The following is an 18,948-nucleotide window of genomic DNA, read 5'->3' on the forward strand; positions in this document are numbered from 1 at the left end:
CACGCACTTCCCAAAAATTCCACAACCCATTCTGGTTATTGACAATGGACTCATATGCAACTAATCCTTATACTACATGGATTCTTCCCGAACTGCGAACCGCTAGATACCTGGCAGGATATAACCCTGAACTTCTTCAAAAGAACATCCCGAATCACCGCCGCACACGGGGTAGAACCAGTTACCCATGAGAAAAGATGACGTTCTCGCCCTCGAATCCTTCCGGAAGCCTGTCCCCACCTTCATGACGCATCGGGGGAATGGTGCTAGGGGTGTTGACGGAACCGATCTCAAGCTCGAGCCTCTGGTTCGGGCCAAACAGAAACGCCGCCGGGTACAGAGGCACGAGGACCGAGTAAACCTTCCCTTGCGCAACTTCAGAGCGTGCCATGGATTTCTGGGCCAGTACCTTCTCCTTCAGGATGTCTTTGGCAACTTCATCCCGGTGCGAGAGACGGAAGTATCCTCGGGCGAAGGTGTCCATCGGCTCGCCATGGTTCCCACGAAGCACGATCACATTTCCGTCGGCGTCCACAGCCCGGAGGTAAACGAAGAGATCGAGATCCTTGGCCTGTGTAGACACTTCGAGCTCGAGGTAAGGGGATCCCAAAAGCTCAAAGGATTCCGGAACTGGGGATTCCAAGGAGAAGTTGAGAGACTCCTTGAATCCAGCATAGCTAAAGGACTCCTTGCTCCCGGATGGTAGGGCCAAGGACAACTTCTTCTCTGGGGTGAGGTAGAAACTGACATCCTCGGCGTCGGCCGGCGGGAAAGACACCTCATGCTCGCGGTAGAGAGTCTCCGTACCGTGGTGCTGTAGCAAGGGAATGCGAGGGACATCGAGTATGCCATTGGCCTTTTTGTCGAAGAGGAAGTGGTCCAAGAATTTCTTTTGCAGCGCAATGTGATCTGGCTCATAGAACGCGCCCAGGTGGTTTCCGGTATGCATTTCCAACCATTTATATTGGGACGAGATGCCGTTGAAAGCGCGGATGTTGCCGGGTAAATGAAGCTCAGGGTCAGTCCAATTCCCCGCGGAGTAGAATGGCACTTCAATGTCCGACAGCTTGCGGACCTTCTCCAAGACCGCCCACGCACCGTCCGTGGGGTATTCTGTCAGGGTGAGCAGCTTGGGGTAGTCCACACGGGACTACCCCAAGGTTAGCGGCCAACTGTTCTTCTGTGAGAGTACCGTCCTGCCTTCCACCCTGGTAGGGAACCACGATATTGTGAAACCAGCGGGACTGGAAGTTGTGGCTGTGGATTCCACCTCTTCGGGCCGCTTGGTACATACTGCATGCGGACTCGTATGACATGACACAGGATTGCAGCCCAGTAGCCAACCATGCCGAAGTAGCTGATGCCGGAGAAAGCTACTTTCCCTGTACACTAGGGTTGGTCGGCAGCCCATTCGACGACATCATAGAGATCTGGCCAGCAAAGTCAGTCCTGCTATCTCTCTGCTTGCTTGGCTGAAATACCTTGTCCCTCTGCATCCGCTTGGATCCTTTAGGAGCGCTCCAGACCAGAGGGATCGAGTTTCCCTTGACTGCCTCCAACGCCCCGCACATCAGCGCGGAGCAGAGCATAGCCATATTCCCGACACTGCGCACAACAGTTAGGAACGAGGAATCGATTGGAATCGTTGGAAGGGTTAAGATTGCCCACGTACCCAGATAGTAGGCTCGCACAGCTCAAATGCAGCATCTGGCCCCAGTGTTTTGATGTGCTTGTACATTTCCGCGTAAATCGGGGTCTTGGGGAGTCCAAATGTGGACGCATGAATGTCCTTGCCATACAGTCCCATGCTACAGATCACGGGGATCTGTTTACCCTCCTTAGAGGCGGCGAAAGGTAGGAAGAGGTCAGCGCACAATTCAACCCCATCCCGCATGGGGATATAAGTATGCTTTGTGCGAGTATAGCCCTCGACATCGGACTAGTGGTTTGATATCTCGAACGGGTAGACGCCATTTTGTATGGGAAAGAGATCAAGACTGGGTGTTTTCCAAGTGCAATAGGGCAATAGGGACTCTGATGATTCGGGGAGTTAGACTAAAGACCCTAGGGTGGTACTGATGGGGTCGTTATAGGTATGCTACCATCCCATGTCCGATGCGATCGGCTGATGGGGTCTTGTTCTGCTATGGACATTTGAGTGATGGACATTTGAGTGCATTAACTACAGATCGGGCCCACTCACCCGACGGGGTGAGAATCATGCTAGACTACCTAAAGTTGAGTACTACACTCATATCTCCCAACGGGAACAAGGTTCCTCAGAAGTTCAGGCCGTCCGACTGGGTGCGCCGGCGCGCCGGATCGGGTTACCGGTAGTATGTACTTACTATGCTCCACCATAGGAGATTTACAAACGGCGGGGTGAGTGTCATGCCCGAGTACACCGAATACTTGATTGACCTCTAGCAGAAAAGAGGATAACTCTGTGTGCCGGTAGGCAGATCGCCACATAGTGTGTACTCAATACTCATAGAACTACTTTTCCCCACCCCCCGCACCACCCCACTCACCCCGCCGGCGCGATCCCCACTCGGGGGAGGGATAGGGTTTGAGTAAGGTTATCCTACAGTGCAAGTAATACTACTTACGCATGCGGTGCAGTGAGGTGGATGGCAGCGGGGTCATTGGAAGGCCCAGAGGCGATGAATTGCTATATATGTCATATTATTAACCATCCGTTTCGCCCACAATGGGGCCACGCAGAAGCTACCGGTATCTAGTACCACCCAGTACCTCAACTCCAACACCAGCCTTGGAAAGATGTCTGCCAATGAGAATTTCATCAAACAGATCGTGGCAATCCGGTGCAAGCCCGATATGACCCGGAAGGAGTTTCTGAACCATCATTTCCAAGTCCATGGGACGATCTCCGATGCACCGGAAGATCCTGATATCAAGCCACAGTGGTTTCTCTGGTTTCGTTGCTTGTCTCCAGCCGCTGGCTCCGTGAGGATACTCATATCAAACTAAAACATGCATATCAATCAAAAAACAGCAAATATATTCAGATCACCTTTTCGATGGTGCCTTTGGTGGGCGGCCGGATGCCTTGAATGCCAATCAGCCATGGGTTGGCCGGGATGATATTACCGAGCTGTACTTTCGGGACTGGGTGCATCTCAAGAATGTCTTCACTTCCGAGCACGTCAAGACGCACGTCGGGCCGGACGGGCTGAACTTCAGCGATATAGAAGCGCCACTTCCTATCGTGGCCCGCGAAAAGTCGCTACCCCTCCGGACGACGAGAGACCTAGATGATGAGAACGGCCAAGTTCCCAAGGAAATCGGTATACAGCCCGAAGGAATGGACTTGGCTGCCTACTTTGGCGGCTCGAGCATGCCAACTTACCATCTGGCTTACAAGATCTTCCTCAAGGATCGCGCGTCAGTGACTGCCGTCTGCAAGGCGCAAAAGGCATTCTATGAGAACACGCAAGATGAGCTGAACCAGAGCGAGAGCTTTGTTGTGGTTGGGATCGAAGGGCTGATCATGGATATCGGGGCCAACACCCGTGTGAGTAACGGATTCAAGGGAGAACGAGCTCCCTGGGCTGACCTAAGTCTTCATAGTTTGATCCGAAACGCCAACCAGAAATGCCAGATCTCTAGATAGCTACCAGTTTCTTGCAGATAGTAATCAAGTCAAGATCCCACTTACCGCTCAGAAGTTGTTAATCCGTCCCGAGTCCCCAACCAGTGATAGATACACTGAAAACGCGCTCTTCCATGCAGCGGGTCTAGCTCTCAAGATCACAAGATTGAGTGCTTGTTGATGTGCCTATAAGTACCGCAATCTGTTGCCATTACTGAAGTGAAACTAAGAAGGATCTGCATCGTGCTCTCTCGAGCTTGTATCAACCGTTCCTCTTGTCCACTTACTCCATTTCCCTGGACATATAGTCATGGCCCAATCAAATCTAGCTTTTCCGATGCGATAATGGCTGGACAACCCAAGAAAAGGCAAATTGATGTGTGAGCGGAAGCTCACAAGCTCACGGATTCCGAATAGTACCCACGCTTGTGGTGGTGTGCTTGCTTTCTCGCAAAGTGGTGTCAGAACCACACATGGTCCAGACTCGGACTGCTTGTGTTCTGTGCGAAGCCCCATTTTTTCTCTCAAAAAAACAAAAACAACGGACAAGATGACCTCCTCAGAGCGGAGCTCATGAAAGTACGCAACGCTCTCAGCCAGTGGCCTTGCATCGGATGGTGGGAGCAATGATCCAACTGGAATCGTCCGCACTAGCAAGTCGTGAGCTCTGTTGGCGAAAAGCAATGCACATGATCCTGGTATTCATTGCATGGTACCAAAGCATCTCCCTCCTAGCAGTGTTTTCTACATCCGATAGCACCATACGTCTGCCCCGCGCCATGAAAACCACAAGCACACTAAGACGAAAGCCCATAGACGATCTTTGAACTTGTGGGCACCTTGAGGCGCATCGGCGTCTAAGGTGACGAGAGTCACCGCTTAGCTGAGCTCAGTCGGGCTGTTGTCTTTGAAATTATCGCCGACCAGAACCACTGAGTCCCATTTACGCTATTGATACATTCAGGAACCAGCGAGCCATAAGCTACCATGGCTAATGGCGAGTGCACAACCCATAACGCTCAAAACTTGACCTGATGTCGCAAGGTAAAGCTTCGCGCCGCGTGCTTCCGTGTATGAAGAGCCTTCTAGTTCCCTGTGGCTGCTTGGGACAAGTTTCTGACCACTCGGCGAATGTGGTAGCTTGGGCAAACGTATCCACGTGTCGATCAAGGGCCTCCGTGGTCCAGAAATCCTTCGCCATGCACTCTAGACCCTAATTCGTGTGCGAATCGCTGAAGATCAAGCCAGTGTCATCCAAATCGGAACAGAGCAGAGTGAGTGTCTTCGTGATTGAAAATCCCCCAGCTCTTGATTTCGTCGTGTCACGAGAGTCGACGAGCTCATGTCATCCGATGAATTAACAGCGAGCGATTTAAGATCACTATGGGTAACGGCAGTCGTTCGTATTGCTCCACGATTGGTTCAAGCGACGTAATCATTCCAATTTCTCGGTATCAGCCTTCTACAATCAAACCATGAGCCCATAGGTCATAATCATGGACTTGAAAGGGCAAACAAAGTGTAGGAATTACGGTCCGGACTGCCGATGAGCAAGTGCTGAAGAAAGTCCGAAAAGCTGCATCTTCTACCCTGAGCAAATCAAAAAGCCATAACTCTGAAGGTCAAAAACGACGACGGATGGGTGAGGCTGTACTCCGTTCTGTATGGCAGGATGTCTCAAGAAAGAAGGGATTCACATGCTGCAGGCTTGCCGTCCTTTTGTGAAAACTTCAATTCACCCCCCATCAATTTCTCCAAGAGGAAAGGAAATCCCGCGGTAGAGGATGAGAGAACTTCGTCTCGGGGATCTGCAAATGATCGCAAAATTGCAAAGCTGCGTAGCCCGTGATGTCAGTTGCGCTTGATGCTGCCCTGGAAATTTGGCCCAATCGTTGCCACCCCAGTCTAGGCTGACCGCATGACCAAGGTTTCAAGACATACGTGCAGATATGCGTCGAGTCCTAGTGTGGTTTTGGCTTAAGACGATGGCCCGATGTAGCATGTGCTGTATCTTTTGAAGCAAAGGCTTTCGACACGTCCAATCTGTCCGACCTCGGTGGAATAGACTAGACCGTCGGCAGTCTCACCCGCATTAGCTTCCAGTGGAGAATTGAGTTGGGCCCAAATAGCACACAGGTCATGACTAGGATGCAGGAAAGTGCCTCATTGAAGGATGAAAGTTGCAGGAGAGGGAGGGGGTGATGTGCATAAAGTACGGAGTGCTCGGGAAGTTAAGCTAGTGTCCGCAACCAGGCGGAGGGAGAGGAGACTCCCGTCTCAAGCTGGAGGACAGACTAGTTAACTTACCCAACTCACAGTACTCTACTCTACAGCTGACTACGGTAACTAAGCTAACTTCACTAGAACTACGGAGTACTTACCAAACAAACATTATCCAAGCTACACTACCATGCGCATCAAGGACACACTAGCCAGTGGTTGAGTACGGATAATTCATCCCCATTGCTTCGATGAGTACTATCCAAAGCTGCTCCTGTATCTCGCCCGAAAAGGATAGAGGCTACAGCATGAGAATCACCATGATGCCTGCAATTTATGCAGTCTCGAGAGACCGGTTTTTGCATCCGCCCACTCAGCCTTATACTCGACCAAAGCTCGCTTGATATATCAAAAAGGCCACGGCATCGCCTGCAGGTCTACGGCAAGCCACAACACAGCACTTCATCTGATTTGCGCGTCGGACAGGGATGAGGTTCTTAGTCTGTCTGATAGCGTCTAGCCCATCCATCTGCTAATGCGCGTATGCGCCCTCTTTCTCAGCTACTCGGGTAAGACCCCGGTCATCATGCCTCCTAATTTCAAATCCCCCATCCACAAGCGGGGTGTGCCGGCAAGTGATGTCTCGAAAGCCCAAGGTGCGGTGAAGAGACGCCGTCCATATATCTTGAGCTCGCATCTCGACATCTCCGTCGGCTTGCGGCCTTCCTCAACCCTCAATCAACGTCTCCATCATGACGAGGCCTACTTCTCTTCCCGTCTCTTTCACGGTCCAGGGGGTCACGATTCCAGCCATCGGGCTGAGCACATTCCCTGGTGGTGCGACCAGCGAGAAGGTCAAGGATGTCGTGTTCAAAGGCCTGTTGTGCGGGTATCGCCACATTGACACGGCGGCTGCGTATTTGACCGAGCAGGCGGTAGGAGAAGGGATTGAAAAGAGTGGGCTTCCTCGAGAAGAGGTCTTCGTGACTGCCAAGCTGTCAGTTCCCCTTCTCGTTGACACCGATCACAGTCTAATACAGATGAACTAGACCCCAAACGTGCCACGCTGCTAGCGATGTCGAGGGTGCTCTTGATCGCACCTTGAGGGCGCTCAATCTGGACTACGGTTAGTGTTTCACTGGCCTTGACAGCTGTTCAAAAAGACTGACCGCTGCTGCTACTGCTATGTATAGTGGACCTTTACCTCATGCACTGTACGATGAGGCTCGCCCCCTGATTAGCCAGGCAAATTATTGATCATCTGCTTCAGTTCCACATGCCCTGGTTAAAGGCCCCGAGTATCTGCCCTGGCAAGATCGCAATGGAAAGGTACACGCTTGACATTCACAATCAGCTAAGCCGATGCTAACACGTCATATTTACCAGCCTATGGTTGATCACGTTTTATCCAAGCGATATCCTGAAACCTGGCGTGCCATGGAACGGCTTGTCGACAATGGCAAAGCGAGACTCATTGGTATGAGGATCACAAGTTAACTTGCCTTGACAACTTCTGACGTCACAAGGGGTCTGCAATTTCAACATTCTCAAACTCAAGAGGTTGCTTCAAACGGCCCGAATCCGACCCGCTGTCAACCAGGTCGAACTCCATCCGTGAGTGGCTCAGAGGGAAAAGAACGTACTCGATTCTCAGTTAATCACTGGACAGTTATCTTCCACAGATCGATCTGCGAGAGTTTTGCAAAATGGAGGGAATCCATGTCATGGCTCATCAGCCGCTCGGGGGCAAGCCTTCGCTGCGTGATGGCCCGGATGCCCATCATATAAGACCATTGACAGATACGGATGTAGGTCCTCGTGCTTCAAAATGCTGGAAGGTCGAATGACTCAACTCGAATAGATTCTCCAGCTGTCTAGAAAGAATTTTCGGGGCCGGGCTCAGCTCATCCTCTCCTGGATCGTGCAGCAGAATATATCCGTGGTCCCCAGGACCACCCGGATCGCACATCTAATAGATAACATGAACCTGAAGCGGCTGACGAGCGACCAAATGCTTGGTATGGCGATGATTAGTAGGATGGTGGGAGAATTCCGTTTCTCGGACCCTCGCCACGTACTTGGATTCGATATATTCGATGAAAAGGAAGACCAGCCGGAGATGGAATGGGACGACGACCCTTGGTTAAAAAGGTATCCCGAGCTTTTGCCCTTCTAGCTCGGAGTCGAGTGTATAGCATTGCATACTACATGGCGTTTTGTCTCCTGGACAGCACGAATGATATGATTTCTTGTGGTGGTTTCGGTTGTATAAGTAGCTGTATAGATCCCCGCGAAAGTTCTGCCTCAGGCACCCAAGAACCCCGCCCACGGGAGAAAAAAAAAGCTTATCGATTTAGTTATCGTCGCCGTCACCCGCAATTTCCCATCTTCCTTCCCCATTGACTCACTCTCGCAATTGAGCTTCCTCCCACCACCCATTCTACCCACCGTTACTTCCCCACACCTTTTCCAATTGAAACGTTGGTCAATCGATACAACCGCCATGACGGAATCCTACACCACCACGGACCTCCAAGGTGTCCTGCCCCTCATCGCACGAGGCAAAGTCCGCGATCTATACGAGGTGGACTCGAAGACTCTCCTCTTCATCGCGACGGACCGAATCTCCGCCTACGATGTGATCATGCAGAATGTAAACACTTTACAGCCCCCCTCTTTCCCTTCCTTCCCCCTCCGCCTTCCTCAACCAAACCCCCCGCAACTCCATCAGCCACTAACCCAATGACCCCCCCGCAAAAAAAAAAAACAGGGCATCCCCAACAAAGGCATCCTCCTGACCCTCTGCACGCGCAAATGGTTCGAGATCCTGACGACGGCGCTCCCGACGCTGCGCACGCACTTCCTGACGCTGGACCTGCCGCCGCAGATCCCGGCGGCGCTGCGGCCCGTCCTGCAGAACCGGAGCATGCAGGTGCGCAAGCTGCGCATCCTGCCCATCGAGGCGATCGTGCGCGGCTACATCACCGGCTCCGCCTGGAAGGAGTACCAGACGCACGGCACGGTGCACGGGATCGCCGTCGCCGCCGGCCTGCGCGAGAGCGAGGCCTTCCCCGGCGGGCCCATCTACACCCCCAGCACCAAGGCGGAGCTGGGCGAGCATGATGAGAACATTCATCCGGATAAGGGTATGTTTTTCCTTCTCTCAACTGGCACTATCGGATGAAAGGGAGAAAAAAATGGGGGTGAATGCTGACGCGGACACAGCCGTCGAGATCGTGGGCGAGCCGTACGCGTCCACCATTGCGACGCTGTCGGTGCAGCTGTACAAGATCGCGCACGAGTACGCGCTGACGCGGGGCGTGATCATCGCCGACACCAAGTTCGAATTCGGCGTCGATGAGGAGACCGGCGAGGTGGTGCTGGCCGATGAGGTGCTCACGCCGGACTCGTCGCGGTTCTGGCCCAAGGACTCGTACGAGGTCGGCAGGGGCCAGGCCAGCTTCGACAAGCAGTTCCTGCGCGATTGGTTGGTCCAGGAGGGGTTGAAGGGGAAGGAGGGGGTCGCGATGAGTGATGAGGTCGTGCAGAAGACTAGTGAGAAGTACCGTGAGGCGTGGGAGCGGATCACTGGTGGGGAGAACTGATTCTTCCTCCTTGACGTAGTATTATAAGTATATAGTCAATGCGAGCAGGCACTGAGCGACCTGCTCGCTCATAAACTCCCAGAGAAGAAAAACGGGATATATAATCAAATTTTCCCAATGTACATTTCATAGTGGTGGTATCAATCTATCATTTTGTTTGGAGGGGGGGGGGAGGGGGGTTAATTCCATTCATCACGCAGTCCCTTCAATCCCTTACCCTTATTCTGGCCCTTAGGCGCCGGAGAAGGAGCCGCGGGAGCAGTTTGATCCTCCCTCGGCGCCGACTCCGACTCCGACCCCAACCCCGACGACGACGACGGTTCGCTATCACCAATCCAGTTCGTGCGCACGCCCTCATCGACCTCCAACGCATCCGCCCCACAGATGCGCCTCTCCTCCTCGATCTCCGCCTCACTCATCCCATTCGTCGCCCAGATCCTATGAATCCGCAGATCATAGGGCCCCTCCACGCGATCCGTCAACCCGATCCCGATACTCTTCACGCGCTGCCGCAGGATCGACGTCTGCGGCTCGACCACCAGCCCGAAATTCGTGCGCACGAACGCGTTGAACGGCAGGAGGATCGTCTCCCACCCCGTCGCGTCCGCCGCCGCCCCGGACGTCGTCACACTGTTCGATGCCGAAATGATCGTCGACTCCGGCGGCACGTCCGACAACGCGGCCGGGATAATGCCCTGCGGGTAGAGCTTTTCGGCGAGCTCGGGCGATTCTTCGGTGGCGGTGGTGAAAGGCGAGAAGGGATCTCGGTCCGACTGCTGCTGCTGCTGCTGCACGCGGTGGTGGCGGGTGTACAGGCGGTGTTGGTGGATATCGGTCTCGATGATCGAGTCGGTCTGGATGTTGACCGTGTAGCGACGGCCGTCGGATTTCACGCGCAGCGCGAGGTAGGCGTACGGGTCGACATCCCAGAAGAGTCGGCCGAAGAGCCAGAAGCCGCGGTCTTGGTTGCGGAAGGCGGCGTAGCCTGTTTGGACAGAACGTCAGATTTCTGGGTCCCCAGACATTTTGTGAGAAAAGGGGAAAACGCGGTGTGTGTCTGGGAGGGTCGCTTGCGTGCAAGCGGCTGACGTACCGGTTCTCTCGACGCGCCAGTTCTGTGGCAACTTGGTGGAAATGCTTCCGTGGAAACGAGCGTGCGCCGGGCTGCTCGTTGCCGGATCGGCGGGAATATGGTCCAGGCTGGCGGTGCTGAAGCCACCGACGGCGCGGTCGGCCATGGTCTTGCAGCCGGCAACGGTGGAGGCATCCTCGAAGTCGAGGAGGACGTAGGGTTTGGTCGGAGTGTGAAGGGCTTCGGAGTTCCAAGCTAGAAGGCAGCTGGAATCAGTAACTATTCAATCGCCCTCGCTGATAATGTGGAGATAACAACAGCGAAAACGCACCGATTCTGGAGACGCGGCTAAGCTCATCTATACTGCGCTTGAAAAAGCCCGAGGGCTTCGCGGCCAGACATCTGGCCGTGGGGATCATTGTGATTGGGGAAGTAGATACAATCACGGTGGTTGAGGTTCAATGCAGACGCCGTGTCCCATCAAGAAACTGTAGCTGGGGCGAAGAAAGAATGTCGAGCTCGCCGCCGGCATGACGTCGGAGACGAACATCCGAGGTGATACGGTGCCTGAGGCGGGACGCTCACCGCTCCCTCGACCGCTTTGCTCGATGTATGGCAGTGGCTCGCTTCAACTGGGAATGGCGATAACCTCACTACGACTGTATCAATTGCAGTCTTAGAAGAATGAAGCTCGTCGCTGAGAAAAATTTGACTGAAAATTTGGACTGCGGTGACGGGCGATTGGATTATTCTATACAGCAACCAGATGACGAAATGTTGTACTCGCTCATGCAACCCGCTCCTCGATGCCATCCTGCAAGAACCCGCAACAGACCATGATATGCTATAATTTGCCCAACCCCATCTAACGCCCAGCTTAATCCATAAATATGTACAACCTGATAATCTCTCCAGGAGGGTTGGTGAAATCAATGACAACGAGTCATGTGAAGAAAGGGGGGGCCCCGAGCAGAAGCGACGAAAGTGCATGACAATAAAGTTGCTGCAGATGCAGGTGGGTATGTAAAGCAAGGGAAACAAAACACAAGAAATTGAGAGTCACATGTGGGATTAATGGTATTATGTACGTGAAAAGAGTATGCGTTAGGCTCTGACACGCCTGGCATCGAAGTATTTCAGACTCAATGCGGTGTCATTCATACCAACGATAGGAGCTGCATCTTCGAGAAGCTCCCATGGACGCACAGGGTATGCACCAATGGCCCGCCCGCGGTACTGAACCCGAAGATGACTTGCAATGCAATTGACACCTTCGCTCAGTCCAGCAGAGAGCCCCGATGGTACTGCAGTGGACGATTGTTGCGGCGTCTGTTGACCATAGGCTAAGCTTCCCGATGGTGTTGGGGTAGAGCCGCCAGCGGCAGGAGACGGTAGAGACGTGGGTTGTGGAGGATTGGAGCTGTCCACTATGGGACCGAGAAGGTAAAGAAATCTAGAATCGTTCTGGAATTGAAGGAAGGGCGGACATTTTTCCCTGAGGAACCGCGCACACTGCTGCCGTGCCTCATCCGGGAATATGTCAACAAGGCAGGCAGCAACATCAAGTGCATGGGTTTGCAGCAGAATCCCAGGACACGGCCGGTAGCTCTCCACTGGTTTGGGTTGAGGGAAATAATCAGCTGACGGGTATAGACGAAGGACACGGTTCGGAAGACGGGCCAAAGAGATGCAGAAGATGGAGATCAGTAGGCGGGTCTGCTCTGGTAAACCATGAGATCTAGGCGCCAGTCCCGGCGTGTTGAACGATGCGCGGTGAATGACAACTATCCGAAGCAAGGCAGAGAACCAGAAGGCCAGGCTTCTCTCGAAAGACGGGCTAGCTTGGTTTGTCGGACGTGCATCTCCGGTACCAGTATGATTCGCTTGCATTGCCACAAACTTCTGAAGCAGGAACTCCATCTTCTCAACAAGCACAGGCACAATGGTCGGTACCCCAGCTTCAGGAATGCAAGGGGCTAGCTTCTCGATCATCGTCAAGTAGAGCCTTGCAGTCTCAATTGATTGGAGACTATCCGAATTTTCCTCGAACATGGGGATAGAGAAGAAACCCCTTTCAGCCCGCTCCCGAATTTGTTGAATAGCATCATGGCTCATCAAGCTCACTAAGCCATACCAATGATCCTTATGAGATTTGGTATCTGCCACTGCGGCTTTGAACATCACATCCACGATGCTGTTGTTGTCTTGGCCAGCAGCTTCTGCGTTGAACAAGAGCTGAAGCTTGAGTTGACAAAAGGGAAGAGAAAAATCGTTGTTCATGCGGATGACTTCCTCGGCCTCAGGTGTGGTCTTATCGCTTGCATCCGAGTCGAAGCCCAGAAGGCTGTCGAGTGCCTTCTGCAGTAAAGCTGTGGATGCTGTGTGTTGACCAATAAACTTCTGCAAACAGCCCTGAACGATGCGTTCCGGATTTTGTGTAAGGAGAAGCTGAAGCAGCATGGTTGCGCACTCCGTGAGGTCATCCCTTCTGGACCCATATATGGCATCAGTGCTCTCGGACCGTATCAAAGGTATGGCATCACGGATTATGTCGAGGCTTTCTTCGGGATATTTAGCAAGGAACTCCTGCTGCGCGAGTCGAAACCGATAGGTAACCATATCTGCGAGACGACTTTGGTCGTGCTTTGGCGGAACAAGGAGTTCGAAGAGATCCAGCTTCAACTCTGCGACGCTAGGGATTACTGCGACGACCTTCTCCGACTGAAGGAGCTTCTTGACCAGGGTAACGAAGGCATGGATAGTAACACATCCGACACCGATGAGAGGGGGGAGGATCCGTGCCATCGTTGATCTGGTTTGAGACTTCAAAAATCCACACACCCATCGTACTAGCATAGCATCGAATCGCTTGGGATGGAAAGTTCGAAGGTAAGCCATATACCGACATATTTCATTCGCTGAAAGTTTCTTGTGGCCGTCCTGAAGGGCTTTGGTAAGCGAGGCGAAGGATGTGTCCATGGTGGACTCGTCCATCCCACCACCAGAGAGAAGCGTTTGATCAAGCTTCTCCTGAAACAAGGAATCGATCTGGCCGGTAGACACCGAGATATGGTCGGAGAGTGGAGAGGGAGCCGCCACAGCCGCTCTATTCTCGATCCGAGCAAGGTCCTGACGAAGCAGTGCAACGGTATTGAACTCGCTGGGCACTCGAAGACCCAGCTCTATCAACGAGAAAATCAGGTCCAGGCTGGGGGCACCAAACCTTTTCAGGCGGACATAAGATTCAACGAGACCCTTGAAGAGATCATGCACAGCACTGATCACACAGAATGTGTCAAAGTGATAGTTGACCGTGTCTGCAACCGAGGCGAGCACGATACTATTGTCGCAGGTAGTTGCCTGCTTGAGTACGTCCGCAAGCATTGACAGATCTCCAAAGCCTTCAAGGATCTCTCGAATAATGCAAAATTCGGCAGGAGTTAGTGCAGATATTCCCGAGTCGGACAGTAACGCGATGTTGCTATATTTCCTGGAAGGGACGTGAGTCTAGGAACGAGATGCAGAAGTTTGGCAAGAGAACATACCTGCCTGGTTTGCGATAATGCCCAGCTACACCACGTCGGATCCAAAGACCAATCTCAGACCTGACAGCCCATGTCAACTCGGCAGGGAGGGACAAGTTAGTTTTCAGCAAACCACTCCTCTCTGATCCGAAAATGTGGGGAAGTCGCCCAGCAATTGACATTTGGAGCTTTGCAATAATGGAATTTTCTTCCTCAAGGGAGAATCCTGCACGATCAATCAACATGTTACGAAGATTACGAACATGTTCGGGTAGACGGTGTGATGGAAGTTGGATCAAAAGGCGGAGTTCGCTCGATATAACCTACATGTTGTCAGCTCAAAGTCCTCAATGATTATGCATATGAGTGTTTCTAACCGGATCTTCAGACGCAGGACTATGTGCAAGTCCCTTGGCCATCAGCCATTGCAAGTACCTGCCAACGGAGAATGTCTGAGACCTAACGAGCTCTGAAAAAATATGATATATGTGTTCCATGTTGAGTCGGCTATTGCCGTCGAGGCCTGCAACGAAACTGAGTATGTGAGTTTCAATGTCAAGTCCGGACATCTTCCACTTCCGTAGTAGGCGAACGCTGGTATAGACACGGCGAGGCCCATGCCGAAACGGGGTTGCTGCCCACTCGAGGAGTTTGGAGACTAGAATGGTCTTGTCATCGACAGCGTCCAGGCATGCGGAAGCTGTGGCAGGAACGTCATGTGCGGACCGAAGTGAATCAAAAAGCGAGATGACCTTTTGCTGAGGTAGCCGAACTTTTGCTTCGTGTTGACTCTTCGAAAGCTGAACACGACTGTTGCGCTCCACCAAGTTATGGAACATGGTCTGATCTGGCGTTTCCTTCAAGTTCAAGCACGACGAAATCAAGTCCTTGTATGTCGTCCAGGAATTTGGAAGGATTAAAGATGATGTATGCTCCAAGACCAATCGTCTTATACAGCGGGACAACCGATCAATCAGCGGCTGAAGGGTTTCGTGATGGCCGGAACTCTTGATCTTTCGAATATGTCAGTCGAACAAGGATAAGTAAACATGGGATTGCAGTATTTACCTGTCGCAGTTTCTCAAGCAGGACCTCCGCCAACTTCCGACCACGTTTCCTGTAACGCATAATATTACTCCAATATATGCCAAGCATCAAGAGCCAAACAGGAATGGTGTTGAGCGAGGCGTTTTCCAACGACAACAAGAACCAGCTAAGATACTGATCATGGTCGAGCAAGCGTTCGAAGAAGAGCCGTGATGTAAGGCTGACTCTGTACAACAATTAGTAACGCGCGATCAGGCTTCAAGCGAGAAACATTGAACGATATTGACGTACGCATAAGTCATCTTCACCTTCCAGTCCGCAGCACCACAAATACCGACGACTCCGTCCAGAAACTGCTGAACGGTAGCAGTCCAGTCACGAACCCATTTGGACTCCAAGCCCAGCGCGAGTGCGCCGCTTGTGCCCTTCCTTTTGAACGCACGGATTTCGTTCGCACCAACACATCTGGCCAGCCATATGGCACGAGGGACTGGGATCCATTTGCCTAAGCATTGGTCGAGAAGCACTTTGCCCCGAATACCATGAGGAATCGTCCGACTCAGCCTGCGCAGGGGCACAGATGGATTAGCAAGATCCCGAAGCCAAGCTTCGCGCTTGTTATCCGTCAGAGTCACCCGAGGGGGTGGCTTGAAGCTCGATGGAGCCGTGACCATATTGTGGCTTTGTCTCTTCTCAAGGGCAGCAGCAAAGACGGAAGAAAGCATCTGCAAACCTGATCGGTGCTTCAACTGCGCATAAAGCGACGGCCGTGCAGTGTTGGACTCATTCTGGGACACCTGCGTGCGGTCATAGTGTCCTTGCTTCGCCGTGTGCTCATTAAGAACATCTTCTGGGTGGTTGCCTGTCCATGGGGAAAAGTCCGCAACTTCTGCAACGTTGAGTCAGAATCCCCTCTATCTGTAAAAGCTGGATGAGTCAACTTACTCTCTCCCTTGATTTTGGGTGCAATCGTAGGCACCTCAATGCGATACGGTGTGGTTTTGACTTCCTTGACCGGTGCAATTTCAGCAATCTTCGGGGCATCGGTTGCCGGTGTCTCCTGAGGAGTATACTTCCAAGGGAGGAGAGGTAAAGGAGGCGGAGACGAGGAGGTCTTCCCTTGTGCGGTAGCATCGTCATCTTTAAACTCGACAGCTCCAGTCGTCTCCGACAGCAGAGCTTGGAACGACCATGCCGGCCGCCCTCGCCAAGTCAATGATTGTGGTTTGGCAGTCGCGGTCCCCGGAGTGGTTCTCGCTTCACCACCACTCACCGGTGCCGGACTCCCTGTTGCCGCATAGGCTCCTGATGTCACATCCAATTTCAGCCGCTTGGCTGGCGGCTCACTCTCTTGCGCATCTCCGGGAATGGTTGTGAGGTCGATGACTGCCGGCTGTCGGGGGAGCGATGACGGTACGGGCATTGGCGGCTTCTCCGACTGAGGCTCGGACTGACTGAGCGCTTGGAAGGCCTCAACGCGTCCTAGGCCGTTATTGGGAGCGCGCATCGAGCGACTCCACGGCTGGACGCCGGCAGAAGGATGGGGTATCATCTTAGCGTCATGATGTATCTCAGCGTCGGATTTCTGGTCATTGGAGTAGCGCGGTGGGTGAAGAGGGGTTGAACGCTCGCCTTAGGCTCAGATGGAGTCGTGGTATTCAGTTGTTCAGAGAGTCCGAGGGGAAGGCCGGAAGAGGTGACAATAAATTTCACATTCGGGCTTCCAATCTGAGACTCCCTAGGGTGTGGAGTTGAGTGGACGATCCAAGAACGAGCGGCTATACTGATCACGGTAACCGTCGGGGACCGGGGCTAAAGGTGAGAGAGGAGTACTGTACTGTACAGTACTTTGGGGGGGGGGGGGGGGGGGGGGGCGAGAGGCGGAAGGCTGCAGGTGGATCTGTCCGCTAGGGGACAATAGCGACTGAACAAAAGTCTGGGGATTATGGGAGTAAAGGGGGAACAAAGAAGAAGAAGAAGTAGAAGAAGAAAGTCAGAGGAAGGGGAATTGGGAAATCAGGAAACTCGAATCAGAATGGAAATGCTAAAGGATAAGGTAAAAGGGTAATGAATGCTAATGCTATTATGGGGGGGAGGAGGCGACCGAACAGGAAAAGAGCCGAGTACGGCGACCGAGAGAGTTGACTTGATCTCCAGATAGAGAGATAACGTAAGGAGGGACCAACTGGCATCAGCTTATGGTGGAGAGCAGACTGAACATGTAATCTTACCGGATCGACACCCGTCGACCACGGAGATTGATGGGAAGAATAATGGGGGCCGTGATACCGCGAATTTACCGGCCTTGACTTCGGACGAGTGAGAAAACCAACTCCCTCCCCTGCACGCGTACGGCAATTACACGGAGTACTTACTTTGTACTGTGCAGTAAGTACCAGTCGGTTATCTGCCTCCAACTTATCCTCTCTCTCTCTCTCTCTATCTCCGGAATCAGATGGCTGAGGGATCCATCACTTTGTGTCCATTTGCTCTTCTTACGTATCTACGGAGTATCTGAACTTCGGAACTCAATCCGATCCATGATCCTTGACAATCGAGCGATTCGATGCATCCAACATTTTCCTCATAGAGTCTCATTCATCATCCATCCCATTCATGACTCGGATATCCTCTCCTATTCTAGACGATTAATGACCGGACAGTGATGGATCTGGGTCATCGAATAGCCCCCGTGGGATTCCAAGCCCCATTTTTAACAAAGGGTTCTCTTGGCATCATTTGATGGGATGACCACAGCACACTCACTGGATCGGCCTGCTTGTCTGCACATCCACGCGATTAGCTGATGATATCGCGGCATATGACCCCATTCTTTAATCAACGGGATCGGACATGGTCAGGGCCAGTCGCTAGCAAGATAACTACACACACGGTTGAATGCTCAGTACCTAGTTCAGGAGGGTTCAACCACAAGGAGCCTGGCACAAACGACTTTCTCCAACGGGCTAGCCTAATCATCTTCCGCAGATCTTCCCCCTGGCGTGCGCTAATCCCTGCGCCCGCACGGAGAGTACTTGGTCTTCGCAGTATCTGGAGCACTGAACCTGCTGCCATCAGCACAGCAGGTGCTGTACATACGGAGTAAGCTGGGTGATACGTGTACGGAGTACATATGAGCCCACATGGGATGGGAAAGAGCTGCAAAAGGAGGAGGAAAGAAGCACTCATAGTATGATGCACCACAGACTCCGTACCACGTACCTATCACCTACTAGTTACATACTACCTACTGCCAGACTACGTGGGCAGTCAAACAGACAGTGCATACTGGGCTAGGATGATTCTGAACTGGGGATGAAATCTTTTCCTCGGGTTGTCCTACTTCCGAACATACGGTGAGCGCATCTGGGATCTTCAAATGTGCCAGTGAACCATCTAGCCTAGTCTATCGCGTAGTGTGCCTGTGCCCTGACCGGCTGAAACCGACCCTACGCCCAGAACCTATAATGGCAAATGCCCGGTTACCTACGATAATCATCATTATTCTGTGTCTCCTGGACTCTTATCGAATGCAAGCTGCAATTCTAAGTATTCTGCAACTCCCCTTTTTTGAACTACTACTCAGAGATGAATCCACCTCACTCCATTCATTGTGGGCCACAGATTTCTCCAATTCAGCCATCGGGCTCTGTGACCCATTTCCCGGGACCGATTGCCGTCCGAGGGGTTTGGAAACAGTCAAGGACTCAAGAGTCCCGTCAAGACTCAAGAGAACCTTTCTGGGAACGGGGTGTTGGCGTCTTGCCCCTCTCAAGTGGCATGATATTATGTGGTATGATGGATGCACCATTTTCATCTGGTCATCCTTCTCCGCACTTTATCCCAATTCCATGGCTAACTAACCAC

General features: G+C 52.5%; 7 protein-coding genes across 7 annotated transcripts in view; 4 read left to right on the forward strand and 3 right to left on the reverse strand.

Annotated features, from left to right (window-relative positions):
• BO66DRAFT_407314 (NRPS-like enzyme) overlaps window positions 1-175 on the forward strand; it is a gene marked incomplete at both ends in the record, with an annotated part of 3,382 nt that extends 3,207 nt beyond the window's left edge. Inside the window, one exon of the mRNA XM_025649053.1 lies at window positions 144-175. Coding sequence (XP_025509330.1) covers window positions 144-175 — 32 coding nt within the window. The remainder of the gene's footprint in view (window positions 1-143) is intronic.
• On the reverse strand, window positions 1-2,393 carry BO66DRAFT_416750 (alpha/beta-hydrolase; the record flags this gene model as incomplete). The annotated part of the gene is made up of 5 exons (XM_025649621.1): window positions 1-1,150; window positions 1,221-1,357; window positions 1,527-1,605; window positions 1,673-1,939; window positions 2,349-2,393. 5 exons carry the CDS (start codon window positions 2,391-2,393, stop codon window positions 182-184), a joined length of 1,497 nt encoding a protein of 498 aa, XP_025509331.1. The 3' UTR covers window positions 1-181.
• A 275-nt stretch (window positions 2,394-2,668) lies between these two features.
• Window positions 2,669-3,630, forward strand: BO66DRAFT_467194 (EthD domain-containing protein; the record flags this gene model as incomplete). Its single annotated transcript, XM_025652544.1, has 3 exons — window positions 2,669-2,967; window positions 3,017-3,535; window positions 3,592-3,630. The coding sequence occupies exons 1-3, from the start codon at window positions 2,782-2,784 to the stop codon at window positions 3,628-3,630; spliced, it is 744 nt and encodes a 247-aa protein (XP_025509332.1). The 5' UTR covers window positions 2,669-2,781.
• A 2,929-nt stretch (window positions 3,631-6,559) lies between these two features.
• On the forward strand, window positions 6,560-8,111 carry BO66DRAFT_387377 (aldo/keto reductase family protein). Its single transcript, XM_025646288.1, has 8 exons — window positions 6,560-6,830; window positions 6,883-6,959; window positions 7,027-7,047; window positions 7,104-7,162; window positions 7,220-7,310; window positions 7,360-7,447; window positions 7,503-7,641; window positions 7,695-8,111. Exons 1-8 carry the CDS (start codon window positions 6,586-6,588, stop codon window positions 8,007-8,009), a joined length of 1,035 nt encoding a protein of 344 aa, XP_025509333.1. The 5' UTR covers window positions 6,560-6,585; the 3' UTR covers window positions 8,010-8,111.
• A 109-nt stretch (window positions 8,112-8,220) lies between these two features.
• On the forward strand, window positions 8,221-9,553 carry BO66DRAFT_387379 (phosphoribosylaminoimidazolesuccinocarboxamide synthase). Its single transcript, XM_025646289.1, has 3 exons — window positions 8,221-8,486; window positions 8,604-8,979; window positions 9,059-9,553. The coding sequence occupies exons 1-3, from the start codon at window positions 8,337-8,339 to the stop codon at window positions 9,436-9,438; spliced, it is 906 nt and encodes a 301-aa protein (XP_025509334.1). The 5' UTR covers window positions 8,221-8,336; the 3' UTR covers window positions 9,439-9,553.
• Window positions 9,554-9,617: 64 nt separating this feature from the next.
• BO66DRAFT_363397 (CIA30 family protein) lies at window positions 9,618-10,987 on the reverse strand (the record flags this gene model as incomplete). The annotated part of the gene is made up of 4 exons (XM_025645116.1): window positions 10,842-10,987; window positions 10,532-10,765; window positions 9,757-10,423; window positions 9,618-9,711 (listed from the first exon to the last, which is right to left on the reverse strand). The coding sequence occupies exons 1-4, from the start codon at window positions 10,927-10,929 to the stop codon at window positions 9,618-9,620; spliced, it is 1,083 nt and encodes a 360-aa protein (XP_025509335.1). The 5' UTR covers window positions 10,930-10,987.
• Window positions 10,988-11,203: 216 nt separating this feature from the next.
• Window positions 11,204-16,955, reverse strand: BO66DRAFT_416754 (mediator of RNA polymerase II transcription subunit 12). Its single transcript, XM_025649622.1, has 6 exons — window positions 16,027-16,955; window positions 15,373-15,970; window positions 15,103-15,307; window positions 14,412-15,047; window positions 14,056-14,357; window positions 11,204-14,000 (listed from the first exon to the last, which is right to left on the reverse strand). The coding sequence occupies exons 1-6, from the start codon at window positions 16,631-16,633 to the stop codon at window positions 11,615-11,617; spliced, it is 4,734 nt and encodes a 1,577-aa protein (XP_025509336.1). The 5' UTR covers window positions 16,634-16,955; the 3' UTR covers window positions 11,204-11,614.
• Window positions 16,956-18,948: the final 1,993 nt, after the last annotated feature.

This window comes from Aspergillus aculeatinus, assembly GCF_003184765.1.
Source record: "Aspergillus aculeatinus CBS 121060 unplaced genomic scaffold BO66scaffold_1, whole genome shotgun sequence".
NCBI lineage: Eukaryota > Fungi > Ascomycota > Eurotiomycetes > Eurotiales > Aspergillaceae > Aspergillus > Aspergillus aculeatinus.